Genomic DNA, 20007 nt, shown 5'->3' with positions numbered 1-20007 from the left:
GACTATATTTTAGGTGCACATTTAAAACAATGAGGATCCTTCTCTATTTATTGAGAGGGATAACTTATAATATAATAAAAGGGAATAAAATAACCTAACTTATCACTCATAATTTGTAGGGAATTTCCATGTTCCAACCATACCAATTGTAGGAGCCCATTTTGATGATCGACTAGGTGTGAAATAAAAGGATCTTGAGATTTAGTGATAAAAAAAAAATATATGATGAACAAAATAGATGAGTAATCTGATGATTACAATAGAAAAGAGGTTACAACTATGAAAAACACTTAAGTGGAAGAAATCCCAACTGAGAGTTTCTCTCTAACTAAAACGAAAGACTACATTTTAGGTGCACACATAATAAATTGACCACCCTTCTCTATTTATAGAGAGAGATAACTTCAAAATACAATAAAATTTAATAAAATAAACAAACTATCACTCATAATTTGTAGAGCATTTCCATGCTCCAACGTTTTTATATGAAAGTTCAATTTAGAAAATAAAATGCAAAAATGAGAATTGAAAAAAATTTCACTGAAAAGTTGAAAATTTTAGAATTTGAACTACAAATGCAAATTTTTTACACTAACCCCATTCTGATGCTTAAAATGATGCATTGTCCTCAATGTTTAGAGAGAAATGAGCTTCTGAATAAAGCATATAAAAGCGAGAATTTTAGTTAGGAAAGAATGTACCTAATAAGTCTGCAGAAATTTCTGATTTTGACGAAGATATTGGCGAAAAATCTGAATTTCAACAACTTTGAAGATCCTCTAATTACACCATGCTTGCTTGGAGCTACATCCATCTTTTCTATTGAAAGCAGAAAAATAAACTAAAACTACGTGGGTTGCCTCCCGAAAAGTCGCCCATTTATAAAGTCTTTTACTCAACTTTGCCCAACCAGAATTTTTAACAGGTGTGGTTGGGACTCCTTTTCAGTTGAATTTTTTTCTTTGTCACTCTAGATCCCTTCAGATATGGGAAGATCGTTGGATCTGGAACTTGATCAACACAAAAAAATTTCAGAATTTCATTAGTTGGGCCATTGTTTAGATTTTTAAGTCTCTTTTTTAGGTTTGCGTCTTATCAGTGTTTCAGATTTTCATTAGTTGGGCCATTGGCGAACACTGAGATGAATCATCAGATAATTTTATGTTTATAAATATTCTTGCATAGAGTCATTAGAAAAATCACAGCAGTCCTCAGGTAAAGGACTACTAGTACCCAGAAAATTAACAAAAACATTATCAGACATATCATCATCATTAATATTAAAGTTCACCACATCCCCATAAAATTACATCGAAAGTGTACCAACAAAAACATCAATTTTTGTTTTAGCAGTATTCAAAAATGGTATTCCTAATATAATTGAGTTTTATTAAAACATCCACATCACCCTTGTCAAGAATATAAAAATCAATAGGAAAAATGAGTTCATTCACGTAGATAAGAACAACCTCCAAAACACCTTTTGGGTGTATTGTCGAGTGATCAGCCAACAAAATAATTTAAAAAAGCAGAATGTAGGAGGACATTGACTGATTCACCTAAATCTAGCATGAATTTAGGAAAAGTAAGGTTTCCTAATTTACATGGAATCGATAAAATGATCGAATCCTTGCACTTTGGGGGCAAACCTTTTTCTCAAAATAGTAGAAATATTCTCGCCATATTTTATGGTTTCGTTAATTTTTAGTTTTTTCTTTGAAATGCATAAATGTTTGCAAAAATTGGCATAACAAGGAATTTGTTTAATTATATCTAAAAGATGAATATTTACCACCACCTTACAAAAGGTGCCCAAGATTTCCTCGTCTTTTTGATCGCCCTTTGTGCTTCTCAGTCGTGATGGAAATGGGGGCACCGACTTGTACTCCTTCAGAATTGGCTTGGCTGCTCTTGGAGTCTCTTTTTCTTCATCTTTTCCAGCTTCCTTCTTACCTGAAACTTCTTCAGTTTCTTCTTCAGCCTCTTTTTCTGGTTCAGATATGCTTGGATCTTCATATCTTTTCCCACTTCTCAAGGTAATTGCGCTTACATTATGCTTCTGATTGTTTTCAGTTTGCCCCGATAATTTCCCTTGAGATTCCAGTTGACCCATAGAACTTGCAAGCTGAGACATTTGTTGCTCCAAATTTTTATGCTTGCTCTGATTTCATTCTAGAACGCTTGGGTGTTGGTGGCTAGGCTTTTAAGAATATCCTCTAAAGCCATGCTGTAACTAACTGGTTGATGATTGGAGTTCTGAATCTGAAGTTGTTGTTGTTAATTCTGTTAGTTGGATAGATTCTGAAAGTTCTACTAAAAATTCAGTTGCTAAAATTCTGGAGGGTGAAAATTTTGCTGCTGCTGAATTCCGTGTGGATTCTGATACTATTGTCTTTGTAGAAAAATTGATTGAAAGTTTTGTTGATAGCCTCCAACAGATTTTACAACAGCTATGTCTTCTAGAAATAATGGGCATATGTCAGTTGGATGTTCGATCTTCAAGAAAATCCCACATTGTTTCTTAGCAGCTACATTTTCTTTTGTCAGCAATAGAACCGCATTCTTCAGTTCAGATATTTGGGGTTCCGGATGATGTGCGCTAAATTCTTTGACTCCTTGTGGCTGATCAGCGTACCACTCATCATCATTTCTAGAATGTTTTGACTCAATAATTAGGTTTTCTAACCACTCTTGGATTTTAGTTGTTGTCATGTGACATAATGATCCGCCTCTCGAAGCATTTATCAACCTGCTCTCCATTGGTGTCAGGCCTTTATAGAAGCATTGATAGAGCTGATAATCACTGATCCCACATTGCGGGCATCGGGCCAGCAACTTCTTGAGATGCTCCCTGTAGGTGTGGATGGCTTTTCATTTTCGTTGTTTAATTGCAAGTATCTCTCTGCGAAGGTTTGAGACTCTTGCTTCGGGGAAGTATTTTTCTTGAAAAAGCTATGTGAGCTCGTTCCAGGTAGTTATGGATGCTGATGGTAGATCGTAAAACCACCATTTGGATGAGTTTTGAAATGAAAATGGGAATGCCCTCATTTTTATCTGATCTACAGTAATGGCTTGTGGCTTCATTCCGAAACAAAACGTATGAAATTCCTTGAGGAATTTATGTTGGTATTCATTTTCTAAACCTCTAAACGTACGAAGAAGATGTATTAGCCCAAATTTTAGCTTAAAGTTATAGGCTTCTAGAAAAGTGATGCACAGAGGTTGCTGATGAACCTCTTGCGTTGCCTATTTTCTATGAGTTTTCTGCTTCGTCTGCTACTTGACTCATGATTGATTTTTCAGACAAGTCCGTGATTTCATGTTTTTCATAGGGTGTTGGGGAATGTTTTTTTGTATGGGATTTGGGAAGGTGAGGATGCGGGGGGGGGGGGGGGGGGGGTAAGGAAGATGATGAAATAAATAAGCCAAATGATTGTTTTTGGCTACCTCTTTCTTTAGTTTTCTTCCAGCGTTTTAAATTTTTGGATAAAAAACTAGAGGTGTACCTATAAGAAAAGTTCTTGGCATACAAACTATTAGAATAATCGTGTCCCCAGCAATGACGCCAATTTGTTGAACCGTTTTCACATACAATTTAAGCAAATAATATTTTCACTGCTTGGTTGCACTAAAGGATAACACAGGGAAGCAGGGTCGAATCCTCAGGGAAATAACCTAATAGTCATGCCTCCTTACGTGAAGCACATACTGGACAAAACATAAACTATAAAAAGGGGTATTTTTAATTTAAAATGGAAACTAAAAATTGTAGTGAAATAAACTAAACAAAATCAGTATTAAAAAAGATTTCAACTTTGCTGCGATTGAGAAAAACTAACAAGATCTTGTATAATCTGTTTTACCTATTTAAATTAACCAAAACAAGGTCTTCAGTTAATCCAAACTTTTAATGTGTAATTAAATAAGCTCTTACTTAATATCATAAAAGTTGTATTAAGATATGTGTAAAATTCCCAGCAATTCACAAGCTCGGAATTGTAAATATTTGAAATTTCAGTTTATATCATAGTTAAATCCCAATATGGAACCAATATGATACTTGCTACTTATTACCAATTGACAAGAGCAATTACGGATTCTATTAAGTAATTAATAGGAATGATTAAACCCTAGCCAACTGATCAGAATAACAAGAATTAAAAATCAAACATTCATTAAGGTCAAAACTGAACCGACTAGACAGAAGCAAACAACGAAAACCAAATCTGATAACTGGTCACATGAAAAGTATTAGTGTATTGAAGAACTGAAAACTAGGGTTTTAGACAGACACGGCTAAAATCCGATTAATACATACAAAAAGAAACATTAAACTACATAATCTTACTAAAGTAAATGTAGAACACATGCCACGGTCTTCAAATCTTTAGAATCAATGAAATTAGAGAGGAATTGACTCATAAATTGTCTTTTTCGTCGTCCGGAGCTTCAGGAATTGGCCAACCTTCAATCTAATCAGAGGGGTTGTATTTATATGTAAGTTAGAAGCTTCTGAAGCACGACAGACAAAACCACAGTCACATTTATGAGAAAATATGATCGCCTTTTTGGCCAAATTCTCCATAAACCTCGCTTAATTAAGTATGTTGTTATTTTGGCATGTTTTGGGACTTCAGGGAAAAATGTGATCACATATATGTGGAAATGGGATTGTGTTTTTTGTTTTTGTTTTCTTCCCCTGATTATTTTTTAGACCCTATAAATCTTCAACATGTTTATGAGATCACAATTGTGGAGAAATGTGATTTCAAACACAAATGTCGTCCAAATGTTTTTCTACTTTCTGGAATATTTTGAATCTTGTCAATTAAAGTTATGAGTCACGAGATATGGCCAAAATACTGAAAAGGGGTCAAGCTACAAACAAAATCCTTTAAGCTTTCGAATGTAGCAATCAATCGTCACAGGATCAATTCGATCGAATTTTTCTTGACCAAAACTGCTTCTAAGCATTCCTCAAAATTCTTCATAAGTTCCAAACTCCAATTCACTCCAATTATGCATCAAAAGTTGCTCCTAAAGTACTACTCCTCTTGAATTATCTAAAAATGACATAAAACATGAGCAGTACGGGAATTCTAACAATAACATGAGCTGAACATTATTTGAACTAATGCACATGAAATGACATAAAATTTGATGTTATACGCTAATAAAAACTACCTTAAAAGATGCATAAATTGGCATCTATCACTCCCCAACCCGAAGTGCCAGCTTTGACTCTCTAATGTCTACCAAGGCCCGCACGGTGCTAAGAAATTGTCTCCTAAGAATAATAGGGACTTGATTTTCCTCTTCCATGTTGAGAGCTAGAAAATCTACAGGAAATAAAAACTTGTCAATCTTAACAAAAAGATCTTCAGATATACCTCTCAGGAATGTCACCGTCTTATTGGCTAAATAAATGGCCATTTCGATTGGTCTTGGCTTTGGGAGATTCAACTTCTTGTAGAATGAATAGGGCGTTAAATTCACATTAGCTTCCAAATTGGAAAGAGTGTGACTTCTAGCTAGATTCCCAAATTGACAAGGAAGTATCAAGCTTCCCAAATCTCCCATCCTTTTTCTTAGTTTGTTAAGCATCGCATCTGAGCAATTCTCTTTAAATAATCATATTTGAAGCCTCCTCTATTTTCTTTCATTTTGTGAGAAGATCCTTTAGGAATTTTGCATACTTTGGCATTTGTGCAATGGATTCTATGAATGGAATATTGATTTGAAGGGCTTTGATGTACTCTAGAAACTTCTTGTAATCCTCCGCTTGTTTGTCTTACTAGGCTTAGCTTGGATATGGTACAGGTTCCTTATAAACTTTGACCGATGTTTATTTTTTCTCTTAGAAAGTTGGCCAAGCCGTGGAAGTTTAGTCGCCAAGGCGTGGCTGTTGGACAATCTTTTTTTCTCGGTTGTCTTCTTCCTGCTGCTACACACTAGAGGAACTATCACTAGCCAAAAGAATTAAAGGGTTAATAATCTTAACACTTCTAGTTGTTACGAACTTGACCTTAGCTTTCAGGTTTGGTTTCGTGTTGCTTGGAAGTGTTCCTAGAAGATCCCAATCCTTGGTTAAATGAAGCATACTACAATTTTCACACCCCACTTGAATAACATGAATGGACTGACCTATTTGTGATTCCATTCTCGTCAAGATCACAATCCTTGGCCAAAAAAGGCCTACAACAATTATCACACCCCACTTGAATAGCATGCATGGGTTGACCCATTTTGGTGATCCTCCTGTCCATGTTATCGATTTTTTCCAATACCGCCACTAGTTTCCTCCATCTAAACTCCCTTTGGCTCTTGTAACATCTTCATGAGGGTTATGGTATTCTCGTGAATGCTTTGCGAATTCTTTAATTAGTGCCTTGAATGGTCCTTGAGAGTCAAGGAGTTGCCTTGCAGTCACGATTATCCCATTATAAAAGATAGACACTTCTTGTTGCACATTCAGGTTGTGTTGGGGGCAATTCCTTAGCATTCCTTTATACCTCTCCCATGCTTCATACAAAGACTCACCATCATGTTATTCGAAGTTTTCTATCTTCTTCTTGAGTTTGGCTATCTTTGAAGGTGGGCAGAATTGCTCAATGAAAGCATTTGGAAGATTGGTCATGGTTATCATCGTTCTAGGTTATTAGTGACTTTAGCCGAATTTTAGCCTATCCAGTAAATGTCATTGGAAGCATTCATAGTAGCATCGCATATCGTGAGACATTCAAAACATTGATGTAGTTTGGAATATCCAACACCTCATCAATGTGTCAAAATGCATCTTCGTGGTCCTTCCCGAAAATTAGAATATCCTTGAGCATCAAGAGGATGTGTCTCTTGAGCTCAAAGCTTGTTGCAACTTGAATTTTTGGTGGAACAAGACCCTCTTTGCTGTCATCATGCATCCTCTTATTGGATTCCTCCATCATCATTCTTGTAATGTCCTCCACCTCTTCTACCTCACTCTTGATTTCATATCCTAAATCATCATTGGTTTCCATTTCTAGACCGTACCCGATTCCTTTCTTGTCGAGAGTCTTCTCAAAGCTTTTGAATTTGTATGTTTAAAACATTCAACTCGATTCCCCAACCTTTATATCTTTCCTTTTGTGAAATGCATATTTGGGATCTTCAAGAGGCGGCATTGTTGGAAATCTTGATCCTCGGGTCATATATCACCGAAAAAAACAAAAAATAAACACATAAAACAAATAAACAGAAAATTGTTTGAAAAGTGTCCATGGCATGGACAATCGAGTCCATGACATGGCAAACTGAAAAACAGAAAAATAAAAATAGAAAACTAAATTTGTATGAAATAAATTTCACAAAAATTATCTATAAAAAATATCCGAATAAATTAACTATACTGAAACCGTTCGCCGACAACGACAGCAAAAACTTGACATGCAATTTATATACTAGTCCTTAATTTATAAACCAAACAATCTAAGCTAGCTAAATGTGATACGCAGTGTACGTAATCGAACAATAGTACAGTAAGAAAGTATGGTGTTGAATACATGGGGAATGAGAATAATTAACAGCTAAATCTACACTAAAAGTTAACTAATTTAAAAGAAAATAATTTGGGTTTTTTTTTCTAGTTTTGCAAGTCCATCTTATTTAAAAACAATTAACATAATAACAAATTAACTACCAAAATGCAATAAAAATTAAGTTTCAAGACAAGATATTAAAGAAACTTCCGTTTATATACGATTCACTTACTTATATGGTTGATTTCTTGGAATGTGCAATGGAATGAGCTGTTGCTTGTCGATTCCTGAGATGATTAGAATTTATGATGAAAAGACTAATCCTTTAGCAAAACAAGTTTATTTATTCATTGATTAAGTGGACAAACAAACAAGGACACTAGCGTTAAGTACGAATTAAGCTAGACTTGAAGTTTAGATTGAAATTTATGGATAATAACATCAGTTCAATACATGAATGATCATCAAATTTTAGCTTTCACAATAATTTATCAACTTTTCTTTTTAACCCTAGGTTTATGATCAAAAGACTAGTTTTATAACTTTGATGATCACAAATTCATACGATACAAGCTTACAAAATAGAATGATCATCTAATGTCAATAAAACTCAGCAATAAAAAGAAAAAGTACTTATCATTAGCATAAAAGGTTCTTTATCAAGCTATCATAACAGAAAGCAAATAGCAACAATCCATAATCCAATAAATCAACACATAGTCTTTAAGATCCTCTACTCTAAACAGAATCTGGGGCTTTTATCCTATAACTACTGGAAAAAAAAAACAATTAACAACTAAGTACACTTTCCAAACCATAATGAAAACCAAAGTAAACAAATGTTTAGAAGTAATGTTGTCTTAAGATCTCTTCAATTCCAAGCTCTTAACGAAATCAGATCTACAAAAGCCTCCTAGCACGTGTCTGGTGTTCAAAAATTGAGAATCACTTGAAGCATAAGATAGGGTTGAAGGCAGAACCACAGTATATATAGTTTCCAAAAATTGCTCCCCACGTCGTCGCAAATAGGCTCCACAACATGGCGTTCATTAAACACGCGTATTCTCCAAGTCAACAATCATGGTCACAAATCTTCCTCTAGCCATGGTGTGGAAGTAGATCTCTATGCCGTGGGGATTCAGAATCCTTAGAACATTGACCATGGTTGAATCGATCCAATTTTTCCTGCTTCCAGCCCCCATATTTCACTTTCTTTTAATCCCAAGAATGTCTTCATTGCTAAAAAACATATTTTAAACATATTAAGCACCTTTTGTCCTAAAATAATCACGGTTGTAGCTAAAAATGTTAAGATAATGCACCAAATATATGAATAAATATGGAAATATCGCATGCTAGAATCCTTCTTTGGAGAGATGCTTTTGTGCCTATCATGTGGAATATTACAGATGTATGATAGTGTGTAGGCTAAGGATCTTTTAGGAGCTACATGATATAATTTCCTGATAGTTATGATGCCTTATTTCCTGATGGACTTGCCCGATATTAACTAACTATTAAGCAATTGCATTAGGTTACATGCCACAAAGGTTAAATTGTTTTACAATGCTTAATTTGGCTCTATTGCGTAGCTCCTATTTGAGTCCAACATTTGTAGTGCACAATCTTTCAATCAAAAACAATTTAATTTTGTTGCATCTAATTTTATTTGTAAGATAGTTAGTTGACATTGATAGAAGTTTCTTCTATGGATTATAGCATCTTGTGGTGGAATTCCTAGTGAGCTATGAATGATGTTAGAATGTGGTAACGTGGTTACATGTGTACGAGGAAATCCTAGAAGGAGAGTCTAGGAAGGTTAGTGGTGTGCACTTGTGTGAACACATGTATAATAGATTAGAACATTCTGTAGTGGTCGGTGTAGTCACTTAGAAGCCTTGAGACAATTCTTAGGATGAGTATGGATAAGAGTCGAATGTAGTATGTGCCCGTATTACAAGAATCACACGATCCATACGGGGATCAGGAAGAGTCAAAGGATTTCAAAGGAAATTCTTGTAGTTAGATAGTATGGGTTGGCACAATGATTATTTGTAGTATTTGTAAGGTCAAACCTTATAATCTAGTGAATCAAACTGTCTTGACGCTGATTCATTTTTGTCAGCATATCGGCCGCTGGCTAGAGGTTGCAACAGGGTCAAGATTTGTTATATTTGTGATAAGATCTTTTATTTATATATTTTATATTATCATTTGTTAAGTTATTCAAATCCCTGATTTGTAGGGATTTCACTCTAGAATAGTCTTCCCTAGTATATAAATTACACTAGGGTTCCTTATATAAAATAAGTCTGGTGCAATCTCTTTGTGAGAAGTTCGTAATCAAATATTAGTTATTGATTAATTTGTATTCTTTATTCCTTGGTATTTTGTTATTATGACCCTTCAATTGGTATCATAGCAGGTTTTGTTTTATCAAGAAGTGGCATCATCCTATGGATCATCTAAACCTATTACTAGTTCTACATTGGCCAAAAATATTTGTAACACCTTTTTTTCAGTTATGAACTTAAATTATTATTTTGAGATTTATGGGTGGCCATGACATGGTGAAGGCATCACCACGACATGCACTATCATTTAATGTGTGCCGATCATTAAGGTCACAATAACGTGGTCATGTATTGGCCACGACATGGCAAAGTCTTTTTAGAGAAACCCTAACTTTTGGGCCTTTAGACCTATCAATGGATGTGATGGGTAAGATTTCATCTATCCTTAGACTGTATCACTCTCCAAACTCAAAAACCTAAACCATAGCCACCGATTGAAGTTCTTGAATGATTTTCGTGTTTTGTGGTCTTGGAAGGAAGAAGGAACTGTTATGTATAGAACAAGCAAACTACTCATCCCTACTCTTTTTGTCCATCTTCTGGACCACTTATGAGTTCTCAAGTTCTCATTTTGGTGATGTCTTCCTTATAAATCTAGGTTGATTGGTATGTTTTGGTCCATATTTATGTTTTGGATTGTTGATAGAGATAATGCTTGAAACTTTATGGCTTACCTTGGTCCCTTGGTTATTATATCTTGTAGATCTAGGAGTTGGAATAATTTTGGTAGCCATAAGTGAGTTTTAGGTCATTTTTATACTATTTTGACATGATTTGGGGAGGGACATGCATGGGTCATGCATATACATGAAGTTTGGATTTTTATGGACATTTAGGGTCCCAAGAGGCTTACTGGAAAGTTTAAGCAAGTAGCGTTTTCGTATTTGTCACAACTATGAATTTGATGCCTTGTAAACATTAAACAATGATAATAAATGTGAACCAACAATGTGAAAGCATGTATGATGCTTACTCAATAACAACAAAACACCCATCAAACGCTTTTTAAGAGCACATCAAATAGTCAACAAAAGATTGGAAGCCCTAAAAATCCCGGTTTAAGTCCATTTTGGACTAGGATTTCCTTATTGGACCTATTGGACCAATAAGCTTCCAATTTAATTATCTTGAAACATAGAACTCTCCAATGGTCCCTAATTGGACCCATATACATGAAACTTAATATTTTGGGCCTTGTAAGCCTAAAATGAACTAGGTTACCTTTAATGGGCCTTATTGGACCATAATAAATTTAAATTAGCCCTAATAGGTCATAAAAATCATTCTTTGATTTGTGTTAGGCCAAAAATCATCTAACTTAACCATAAAATGGGCTTAAGCATACAAGGCCCAATTATTTTTCCTTCCCCTCTCCATTCTTGGCCCAAACCACAAAAGAAAGGAAGGGTTGACTTCCATTGCCACCTCTTTATTATCCTTAGGACTTCCATGCTTATAACTCATACTTCCATGCAACCATTTCATCAAAGTATCTCTTCCCCTCTCTCTTTCTATCATCGGCCGAACACAACACAAACACACACACACACACCTCACCAAAAATTCTCTCTAAACCACTCTCAAGATCATCTTCTTCTCCTTTGAAGATCTCGAAATTTTGGCTTAAAATCTAAGGATTTTCATCAAGTAGTTCACATCTTTGGTAAGTTATTTCTTTGATTCATAACATATCTTCTTCATTTTACCAACAATCTCCCTTATCTCATACAAAATCATGATCACTCTCTTAGAAATCATATAAGTTCAAGATTTACCAAGAGGACTTGCTAGGATCGAAACTTTCTTCATTTTCTCTCTTCAAAACCGAAACTATAACTCAAGGTGAGCTTCATAGCCCTCTCTTTTCGGTTTTCATGTGTTTTATGGTGGAGAATACAAGAAAATGTGTAGATCTATGTGTATGTGTATGCTATGTGTGATTTTATGCATGTATGTTTATTTTTATGTGTTTTTGTGATAAACATGTAACTAAAAAGGGGCGAATCTCGAGATCTATGATATGAGAAGAGAAAAAAACATAATCTAAGTTATTTTACACTAAACAAGTCAAGACTAATAACTTATAAGATTATGATACACATATTTCAACATAAAAACCCATTTTTGGCCTTAAAATGTCAAATATACAAAACTAGGGTTAAAAATGGTCAACTCACGGTTTCTTAAGGGCCAAAAGAGACAAAACAGTTTCCATAATTGTTTTTCTGAATAATAAAATTTTCAAAGGACTTGAAATGTAAATATTTAGCTTAATGGGCTAATTTTGGGCTTTTTGGCCCAATAAGCCTAAAATTGCGAAAAATGACAATTTAAGGGGATGAAATAAAACTTTCTTCAAAACAGGGGATAAATAGCATAATAAAACTATTTCAAGGTTCAAAAATGCTTTTCACTACCAAAAAGGATAAAAAAATGTAAAGTTTTTCGATTTTGGGCCAAAACTGTAAAAGTTGCGAAAAATGGGGTTTTAACTGAGAAATACCATTCTGGAAGGGCTGAATCTGTTAACAAAATAAATTTTGGGTTAAAACTGTCTTTTCAACAAATTTATGATGCAAAAGTGTCAAGAAAATGTTTTAAGGATTAAAAATAAAATTCTTTTATATAAATGACTAAAATTGTTATTTTTATAAAAAGAAAGGTAGTGAAAAGGTCAAACTTCTACTTTTAAACAAATTAATTCATTAAGTCAAAATACAAAACCACGACTACCGACAAAACGGAAAACAAATACATGTTTAACTCCAAAAATCGTTATAAACAAATCGATTCGGTCTCGAATCAATACAAAAACAACAACCGTTAAATCAAGCACTTCAATAGATACGCGATAACTACGATGAGTAAACTTACAAACTTTGGGCTTGAGAGTTTCAAATCATGCTTGTTGGATCTTGCAAGTCCATCAAAATGATCTTTGGGCCCAAAGGGATAACGCTTATATGTTATTGGGTCACCTATGACCCAATTCCGTGTAAAAGGACTTTCAATAGCTTTTATGTGCTATTGGGCCCTAGTGGACCATTAGTAAGGCTAGTAAGGTCAAAGTAATCAAATGCGAGTTGGACCATCGTGTCTTTCGCATCCCCGACAGCCTAAGGTACTTATGATAGTAGAAGGACATAGTGCTCCTCTTCTCTTCGTTCGCTAAGGCTTATGCGAAATCAAAGTAGACGGAATTAGGACGATATTCAATGTGTAGTAATCAATATTCATTCGATATGACGATACAAAAATTAGTAATCACGAATACATTTCGACATTAGAAAACATCGGGTTTTCCGGGGAATTCAATACTACTCGCTCGAAATTTCTATAACTATAATACAAAATACCCTTCATATATATGTTTTTGAAATCATTCATGCATCAACTTATGGATCTACACACTTTGATAAACAAAAGTCTTTTCAGAAAATATCAGATTTGTGATGTTTATGTTATGATTCATGTATATTCATTGTGATGATATTCAATTAAAGTCACGCGAGCCCACGGACGTTTCCGCCGTCTGGTTTGGGGTGTGACAGTATTAAGGACTCAACCCATTAAAATATCCAAGTGCGGTAGCCACGACATGGTTGTATGAATGTCATGACGTGGTGTTGGAAAATATCACGATTGTTTTACCTGGATACCGCCACAACATGGTGGCATGTCTAACACAACATGGTGGTTGTTTTCTATCGCGGAAGGGATGGATGGCCACGACGTGGTAGTCACCTGAGTTGACTTTGACCGTTAACTTTTGACATAGTTGAATTTTAGCCAAATTGCTAGTTTTAGAAGGTAAACTAAGGGTTTACCTTTTGTGACTCAATAGGTGGTGTGTACCTCCCACTTCTTGACTGTGTGAGATGGTTAGCTGTCGATTATGTTTGTGAGGTTAAACTTGTATGTAAGACATGGGAGGACTATGGAAGACTATGGGAGAACCATAGCAATGAAGACCGTCAGAGGATTGTAATAGTGAGTAATTGTAGGACAGTAGGAGGACCAAAGCATTCACATGTTATGTATGTTATCCATGATATGTAGCATTTTGGGGAACACGCTAAGCTTTGTGCTTATAGTTTTATATTTAAATGTTTTAGATACTTCTGGTTTGAAAGGGAAGGCCCCGGTGTGATTGCATCATATCCACTTGAGATTTAACACTTATGATTTTGTTATTACTCTGATGTTGTTTTGAAACACCATTCAATACTTGACTATCTTTTGGAAGTAATGAATGAATGATTTGGATGACTTAAAAAATAAAAATTTTACCGTTTATTTTGGGACATTACAAGTTGGTATTAGAGCCTTGGTTTGAGGGATTCAGAAATGCTCTCGGGTGTGTCTGAACTTAAACTGTGGAATTAATAAAATTTTTTAAAAGAAAAATGATTTTCCAAAAAGGTTTTTATAAAAAAAAAGGGTTATGATTCAATCAATCAGTTGAGCTCAAGTAAATAATTCTCAAAATACCCATACATGAATGTAGTGCTTTAGTATGCCATTATTGGAGTTACATGTATGCTAGCGGATAAGATAAGGATCCCTTCAGGAATTGCATGAAAGAATTGCCTGATATTTGTGATGCCTTATATCCTAGGGAATTGTTTGTTATTTGTTACATGATGTTATTTGCTAAGTGTATGTGTTAGACTTGTATACGATTAGGATTATATAGCCTTAGAATGATTGATTTAGCATTATCTTCCGTTCATTGTTTGGTTATGGGCTTAGGGTAGAATCATTTATCTGACGGTCTATTTAGTCTTGTAGTGTGTACAACCTGCGATGATATTAGAGATTCCTTGCAATGTAGGAGCAAGTAAGACGCGAATTCCGAGGAGAGCCTAGGAGCTTTTATAGTATGTTGTGTATGTTTTTTTAGCATAAGGCTTATGAGAGTTTCCATAGTGGAGTGACTTAGAGGATTCAAAATGATTCTTGAGGAAAGTATGAATAAGTGTGGAAGGTAGTATTAGGCCCGCACAACTGGAAGAACATGATCTATGCTCGAATCAAGGAAAGACATGGAAATTATAAGGAGCTTAGAATGTGATAGATTCTTTGGATATGTTCTAATCTTATGTATTGTTTCCTTCTAAGTATGGTGGGGACTATCTAAGGTTCCGGTTCAGGTGTTGAAGTTGAACCAATTGATGAGAGGATATGTGAGTTTATCACGTCAAAGATCATGCATCGTATCTTAGATGCAAAACTGTCACACCCCCAAACCAGGATGGCGGAAACGTTCGAGGGTGGATAATTTTCATGTATTGTATAATAACAATTAAGTAATAGTAAAGAAAGCAAACATAACCATCGTATAGATATTTGAAAAAAGTTACATCATTGTAAGTGTTACATGTTTCAAAAGTCAATTACAATATGATGACAAAAGATTTGTTTGACACCTTAGCACCCTATCCTCCAAAGTTGTTGGTTACATGTTTTACTGATTCCCTGAGAATATAAGTTGTTTGAAAAAGTGTCAACAATTAAGTTGGTGAATTCATAAGCATTTTTGTATTAAAATTCTGTCATTTGTTCTTTAATAATGTACATATGTTTCTCCCAGAAAATCTTATATTTTCTGTTATAATGAATTGTAATCTTAATACCTTAAAACCAAAATGTGTAAATGTTGTTGTACGCTGAAATAGTATAATGTAGTTTTATTATTGAATAAAACCATATGAAAATGAATGTTACTTGAAAATGTAAGTTTCACTATACTGGAATATAGTATTCTGTAATTGTACTGTAAAATATCGTATTATAGTTTTATTATTTAATAAAACTATTTGAAGTTGTTTACGTATTCGTACAATAATCGTATTGTGAATACCAAATTATGAGTTATTATAACCATGATTGATGACCTAATTTGGCCTGAATATAACGTTCTCCAGGCATCGGAATTGGTATGACATTTATCACCCCAGGTTTGTCGGCCTAACTGTAGATAAGAGTTTAGGTGTGTGATTGTCAGTCCTGTATAGATCTATACACATGTGTCACACTCTCCTTCCAGGAGAGTCTGGTTATAATTTCAGGGCTTAGTTGGTAATTAAATAAGTACTTCATCCAAAGAAAAAAAGCAACATAAGGAAGAAATTATCAGGTTTGTGTTGTTTCTAAATGTTCTTCTCTATCTATTGACATACTTCCTAAGATAATCTTCCTTTGAGAGATTTAAAAATTTATGGATTTTTGATGCCCTTTTTGGATCTCTCATTCTAGGTTTTCAACATCGGTTAATACGGGAAGATAATTTTCATCATTCTTGACAATAAAAAGATTCAAAGCAGAAAGATCTTGGAATTTACATCACATATTATGTGTTTTGGTTACATCACAAACTGTGAAATCTATCTGGAAATGTTTTTTGGTGCCATTTTGGCTGGCTATTTTTTAGTGTTGTTTTGTGTTATTTTTGGGGCGGTTTTGTATTCTTCCTGGACAAGTTTGTTGGTGCGGTTTTGTCTATTTTTTGGGGTGGTTTTAGAACCGCACATTTAAATAAGAGCATTTTTTGATGCGATATTTGTTGGTACGATTCAATAACCGCACTAATTAATCATTTTAACCGCCTCAACAAATGCTTTCTGTACTAGTGAGTGGTAATATATGATTAGGATTAATTTTGGCAGCTATCTATAGAATTCATCGACACCACGACTCGCTAATGGCTTTGTTGCAGCGTGGAATCTAGAATTTGTAAGGTATAGAAACTCATCATCAGTTCGCAAATAAATTTACTCTTCAACAGGACGCGGTACCCTTTTAAAGAGGCGTGGTGCGGCGCACTTGAATTAAAATTCAACATGTTTTTTCAGTTTTTTCTTTTCCAACTCTCTTTTTCAATGTTTTTATTTCGTTTTCGCTCCAGCAACATAATTATATTTGTTAAATAATAATTTAAAACTTTAACACTTTTTGTTCCAAAAAAAATATGAAAACATAACATAAAGTAATAAGATAACATAAAATAATATGAAAACATCGGAAATATATTATTTAAAATAGACGTTAACTAGTATCTAGAATTCTTACCTAATTAATTGGGATTCCTACTGGTTCCTCTTTCTTCAATAATATATGCCTTTTCCTGTTCGAAAACAAAAACATCAAAACAAGGATACATCATCATAAGTCATAACAGTTGTAAAATTTCAATTATTAAATATTAATTTTTTATGAGAGTATGATATCATATAGTTGAATAAACCAGAAAGAATAAAATAATAAATGACATCTACGCCAATAAACAAGTGCTAACTTCTTAAGTACAACATTTGTAAAATAAAAGGCAAGGACACACTTATGCCACATACCTTTGCTAAACTTGTAATTGAAAACTAACAAAGTGCTTTCGAATGGCACGAGCTGCACGTGAATTCATCTTCCAAGAATTTTATTGCTTGATAAAATTCTATGATTTTTATTTTATTTATTCCAACTAGCAACAATACTTATCGAGTCATGTAAAGTGTGAACTCATTAGCAACTATATATTCGTTAATTAAGTTATATCTTATTATACTAAAAAATATTGTTGTAGTTGTAACGAAAATGCGTGTGTTAGTTTGAGGAGAATGTAATTTCTAAGATGATGTAAATTTCACTTTTATAATGCAACAGGATATGCCTAGCTAGTTTAGTTACCATTATATAAATATACCAACTTATTATCCTAACTTCCCATTCTTTTTATCTTCAAAACACTATTACCCATAACTGAAAAAGAAAGCAAAGATGCAAGCTTTATCCCCTCTCTTCTCAAGTAACTTCGCATGGCCCTCTGAGGATCTCATACCGAATCATTTTCAACTTGATGGCAATGATCTTTCTATTGATGTTGAAGCCAATTCATATAAATCTTTTCTTGGTTTTCATACATATGAAGATATCCAGCATGATTTTTCTAATGAAAATTCTAATTCTTCTGGAGGGCTTGTGAATGACGATTACGCTAATCCTTTGATGGTGGTGAAGAAGCTCAATCATAATGCCAGTGAAAGACATCGTCGTAAGAGGGTGAACGACTTGTATGCTTTCATTCGTTCACTACTACCGATTTCCACTGATCAAAAGGTACTTACACATTTAACTTGTTCAAATGTTAGTGAGAAAATCAGTCCAAAAAATGTATAATTCTCACATGTGCAAACACATGACTAACATTTAAGCTGTATATAAATCAGCTCTTGTAAGTACTTAATGTTTCAGTGGGCCCAGCCTTATAATATTTCTCTTTTGACACAGAAAAAAGTAAGTATCCCTGGAACAGTATCGCGTGCACTGAAGTACATACCAGAACTACAAAAGGAAGTAGAGACATTAATACGTAAAAAGGAAAAGCTTTCATCGTATTCATCATCAAAAGCTTACTTGACGGAAGAAGGCATGAAGAACAAAATGGGTAAAGATGCAAAAATTGAAACAAATTCATCATTTGTTTCTTCTGTAAGAGTTTTAGGAGCCAAAGAAGCTGTCATACAACTGATTTCTTCAAAGGATCATATGCACAAGAGGAAGGAGATTGGCTTCTTGTCAACGGTTTTGAAATACTTAGAGGAGGAAGAAGATGGGTTTGTTTTGCTGAATTCAACGACCTTCAAATCGTTGGGGGAAGGGATGTTATTTAGCACTCTACATATTCAGGTACATAACAGTGATCTCTTTAATCTTACAATAGAGTGAAAAAATATCTTCTCTTAAAGCGACCTCAATTCTAAATTAAAATACGTAGGGAATCTTCTCAAGATACAATTGTCATAGATCTGTTGTTGGCCACAATATAACAATCGGTTATTTCAATATTAATTTCAGAATTAACTAATATTTTATTGAAATAGTCATATTAATACAACATTGTGTTGAACAGGTGCAAGGTGATAATAACATAGACGCTGGAAGGCTGAAAGAGAAGCTCTGCTCTTTCTACCAACAATCAGATTGAGTTTTACTCCAGTTAGAATGCATTGTCTACATATCTAGTAATCAGCAAGCTTTAGTTTTTGATATATCAGTTATATAGCGTTCAACAAAATAGATCATTGAGAATGTATATTAAAGCCTAACCATTTGTAAATACTAGATAATCAAATGTGAATGATAGTAAGAAAATTGTTACCATTCCTTCATGCTTTGCAAGGTTACGTGAATTTACTTCTTATCCGATTCCTATGCTTCCATGAATTAGTTAATAACGCAATTCTAACGAAATATGTAGCGAAAATGGTTGACACTTCTAGTCCCGCTATGTCCAAAAAAGTATATAATAGAGTGAGGGCAAAAGTGATTTCATTCTCATTCACGTGAATATAAATATGTTAAAATATTTACACTTGACAACCTCTAAAATACAAATAACACAAATTATCACAAAATAATCGTTAGTCTATAGTTTAAGGAGGAGGTTGACGAATGCTTAGACTATAACATAAATCACTGAATAGGACACAAGGTAGGCCTTCTGTAAAAATGTTAGCAAACTGATATCTTGAGGGTACATGTGCCACTCGAATCTGTCCTTTTTGAACTTTCTCCTAAACGGAATGTATATTGAACTCAATGAGCTTGGTACGTTGATGCGTAATCGGATTTTGAGATAGATAAATGGTGCTTCCATTATCGCAATAAACCAAAGATGTGTGTCAAGGTGGTAGAACAAGCTCTAAAACCAGATTAGGTATCCAAACTCCATAGCTCCCATAGCATATTGTGTACACACAATAGCTTGATGCTACTTTTCTCCATGTTACTCTTCCAATGAATGTCCATAACGTTGTAAAAGTAGCTATACCTTCCCAATCCATCAAGTTTAATGTCCCATTCGTTTCGTATTTTTAACCACACTACCTTTAAAAATGGATATTCAAAGAAAACATGATTTGTACTCTCAACTTGTCGGTCAGGTCACAAATAGAGCATATGACATGATCCAATTATATTCCAATTTTGTTAAAGTTAACTTTTTTCGATTATCCAAGAAACGAGTCAATTGAAAATGTTAACCTTCAATTTACTTGGGGTAAGTTTTGAGCACCTAGTTCTTTCATGGAAATTCTCTAGGAATTTGCTATCTATGAGACTTACGCATGTTCTCTATTTCATGC

The 20007-nt window shown here is 34.2% G+C and overlaps 1 protein-coding gene and 1 non-coding gene across 2 annotated transcripts; both read left to right on the top strand.

Moving 5' to 3' along the window:
- The first annotated feature begins 6473 nt into the window (after nucleotides 1-6473).
- LOC111878362 (small nucleolar RNA R71) lies at nucleotides 6474-6580 on the top strand. The gene has a single exon (XR_002845713.1). It is a non-coding gene; the product is annotated as a small nucleolar RNA R71 (small nucleolar RNA).
- A 10909-nt stretch (nucleotides 6581-17489) lies between these two features.
- On the top strand, nucleotides 17490-18991 carry LOC111878352 (transcription factor ORG2). Its single transcript, XM_023874861.3, has 3 exons — nucleotides 17490-17980; nucleotides 18152-18550; nucleotides 18774-18991. Exons 1-3 carry the CDS (start codon nucleotides 17642-17644, stop codon nucleotides 18846-18848), a joined length of 813 nt encoding a protein of 270 aa, XP_023730629.1. The 5' UTR covers nucleotides 17490-17641; the 3' UTR covers nucleotides 18849-18991.
- Nucleotides 18992-20007: the final 1016 nt, after the last annotated feature.

The sequence above is a fragment of the Lactuca sativa genome, chromosome 5, assembly GCF_002870075.4.
Source record: "Lactuca sativa cultivar Salinas chromosome 5, Lsat_Salinas_v11, whole genome shotgun sequence".
Classification (NCBI taxonomy): domain Eukaryota; kingdom Viridiplantae; phylum Streptophyta; class Magnoliopsida; order Asterales; family Asteraceae; genus Lactuca; species Lactuca sativa.
This window is presented reverse-complemented; position numbering and strand designations above follow the sequence as displayed.

Excerpts from the sequence above, each read along its gene's own strand:
- LOC111878352 (XM_023874861.3), top strand. The coding sequence starts at position 17,642 with ATGCAAGCTTTATCCCCTCTCTTCTCAAGTAACTTCGCATGGCCCTCT. Across the intron at positions 17,981-18,151 it reads CGATTTCCACTGATCAAAAG|AAAAAAGTAAGTATCCCTGG; the intron begins GTACTTACACAT and ends CTTTTGACACAG. Across the intron at positions 18,551-18,773 it reads TTAGCACTCTACATATTCAG|GTGCAAGGTGATAATAACAT; the intron begins GTACATAACAGT and ends TGTGTTGAACAG.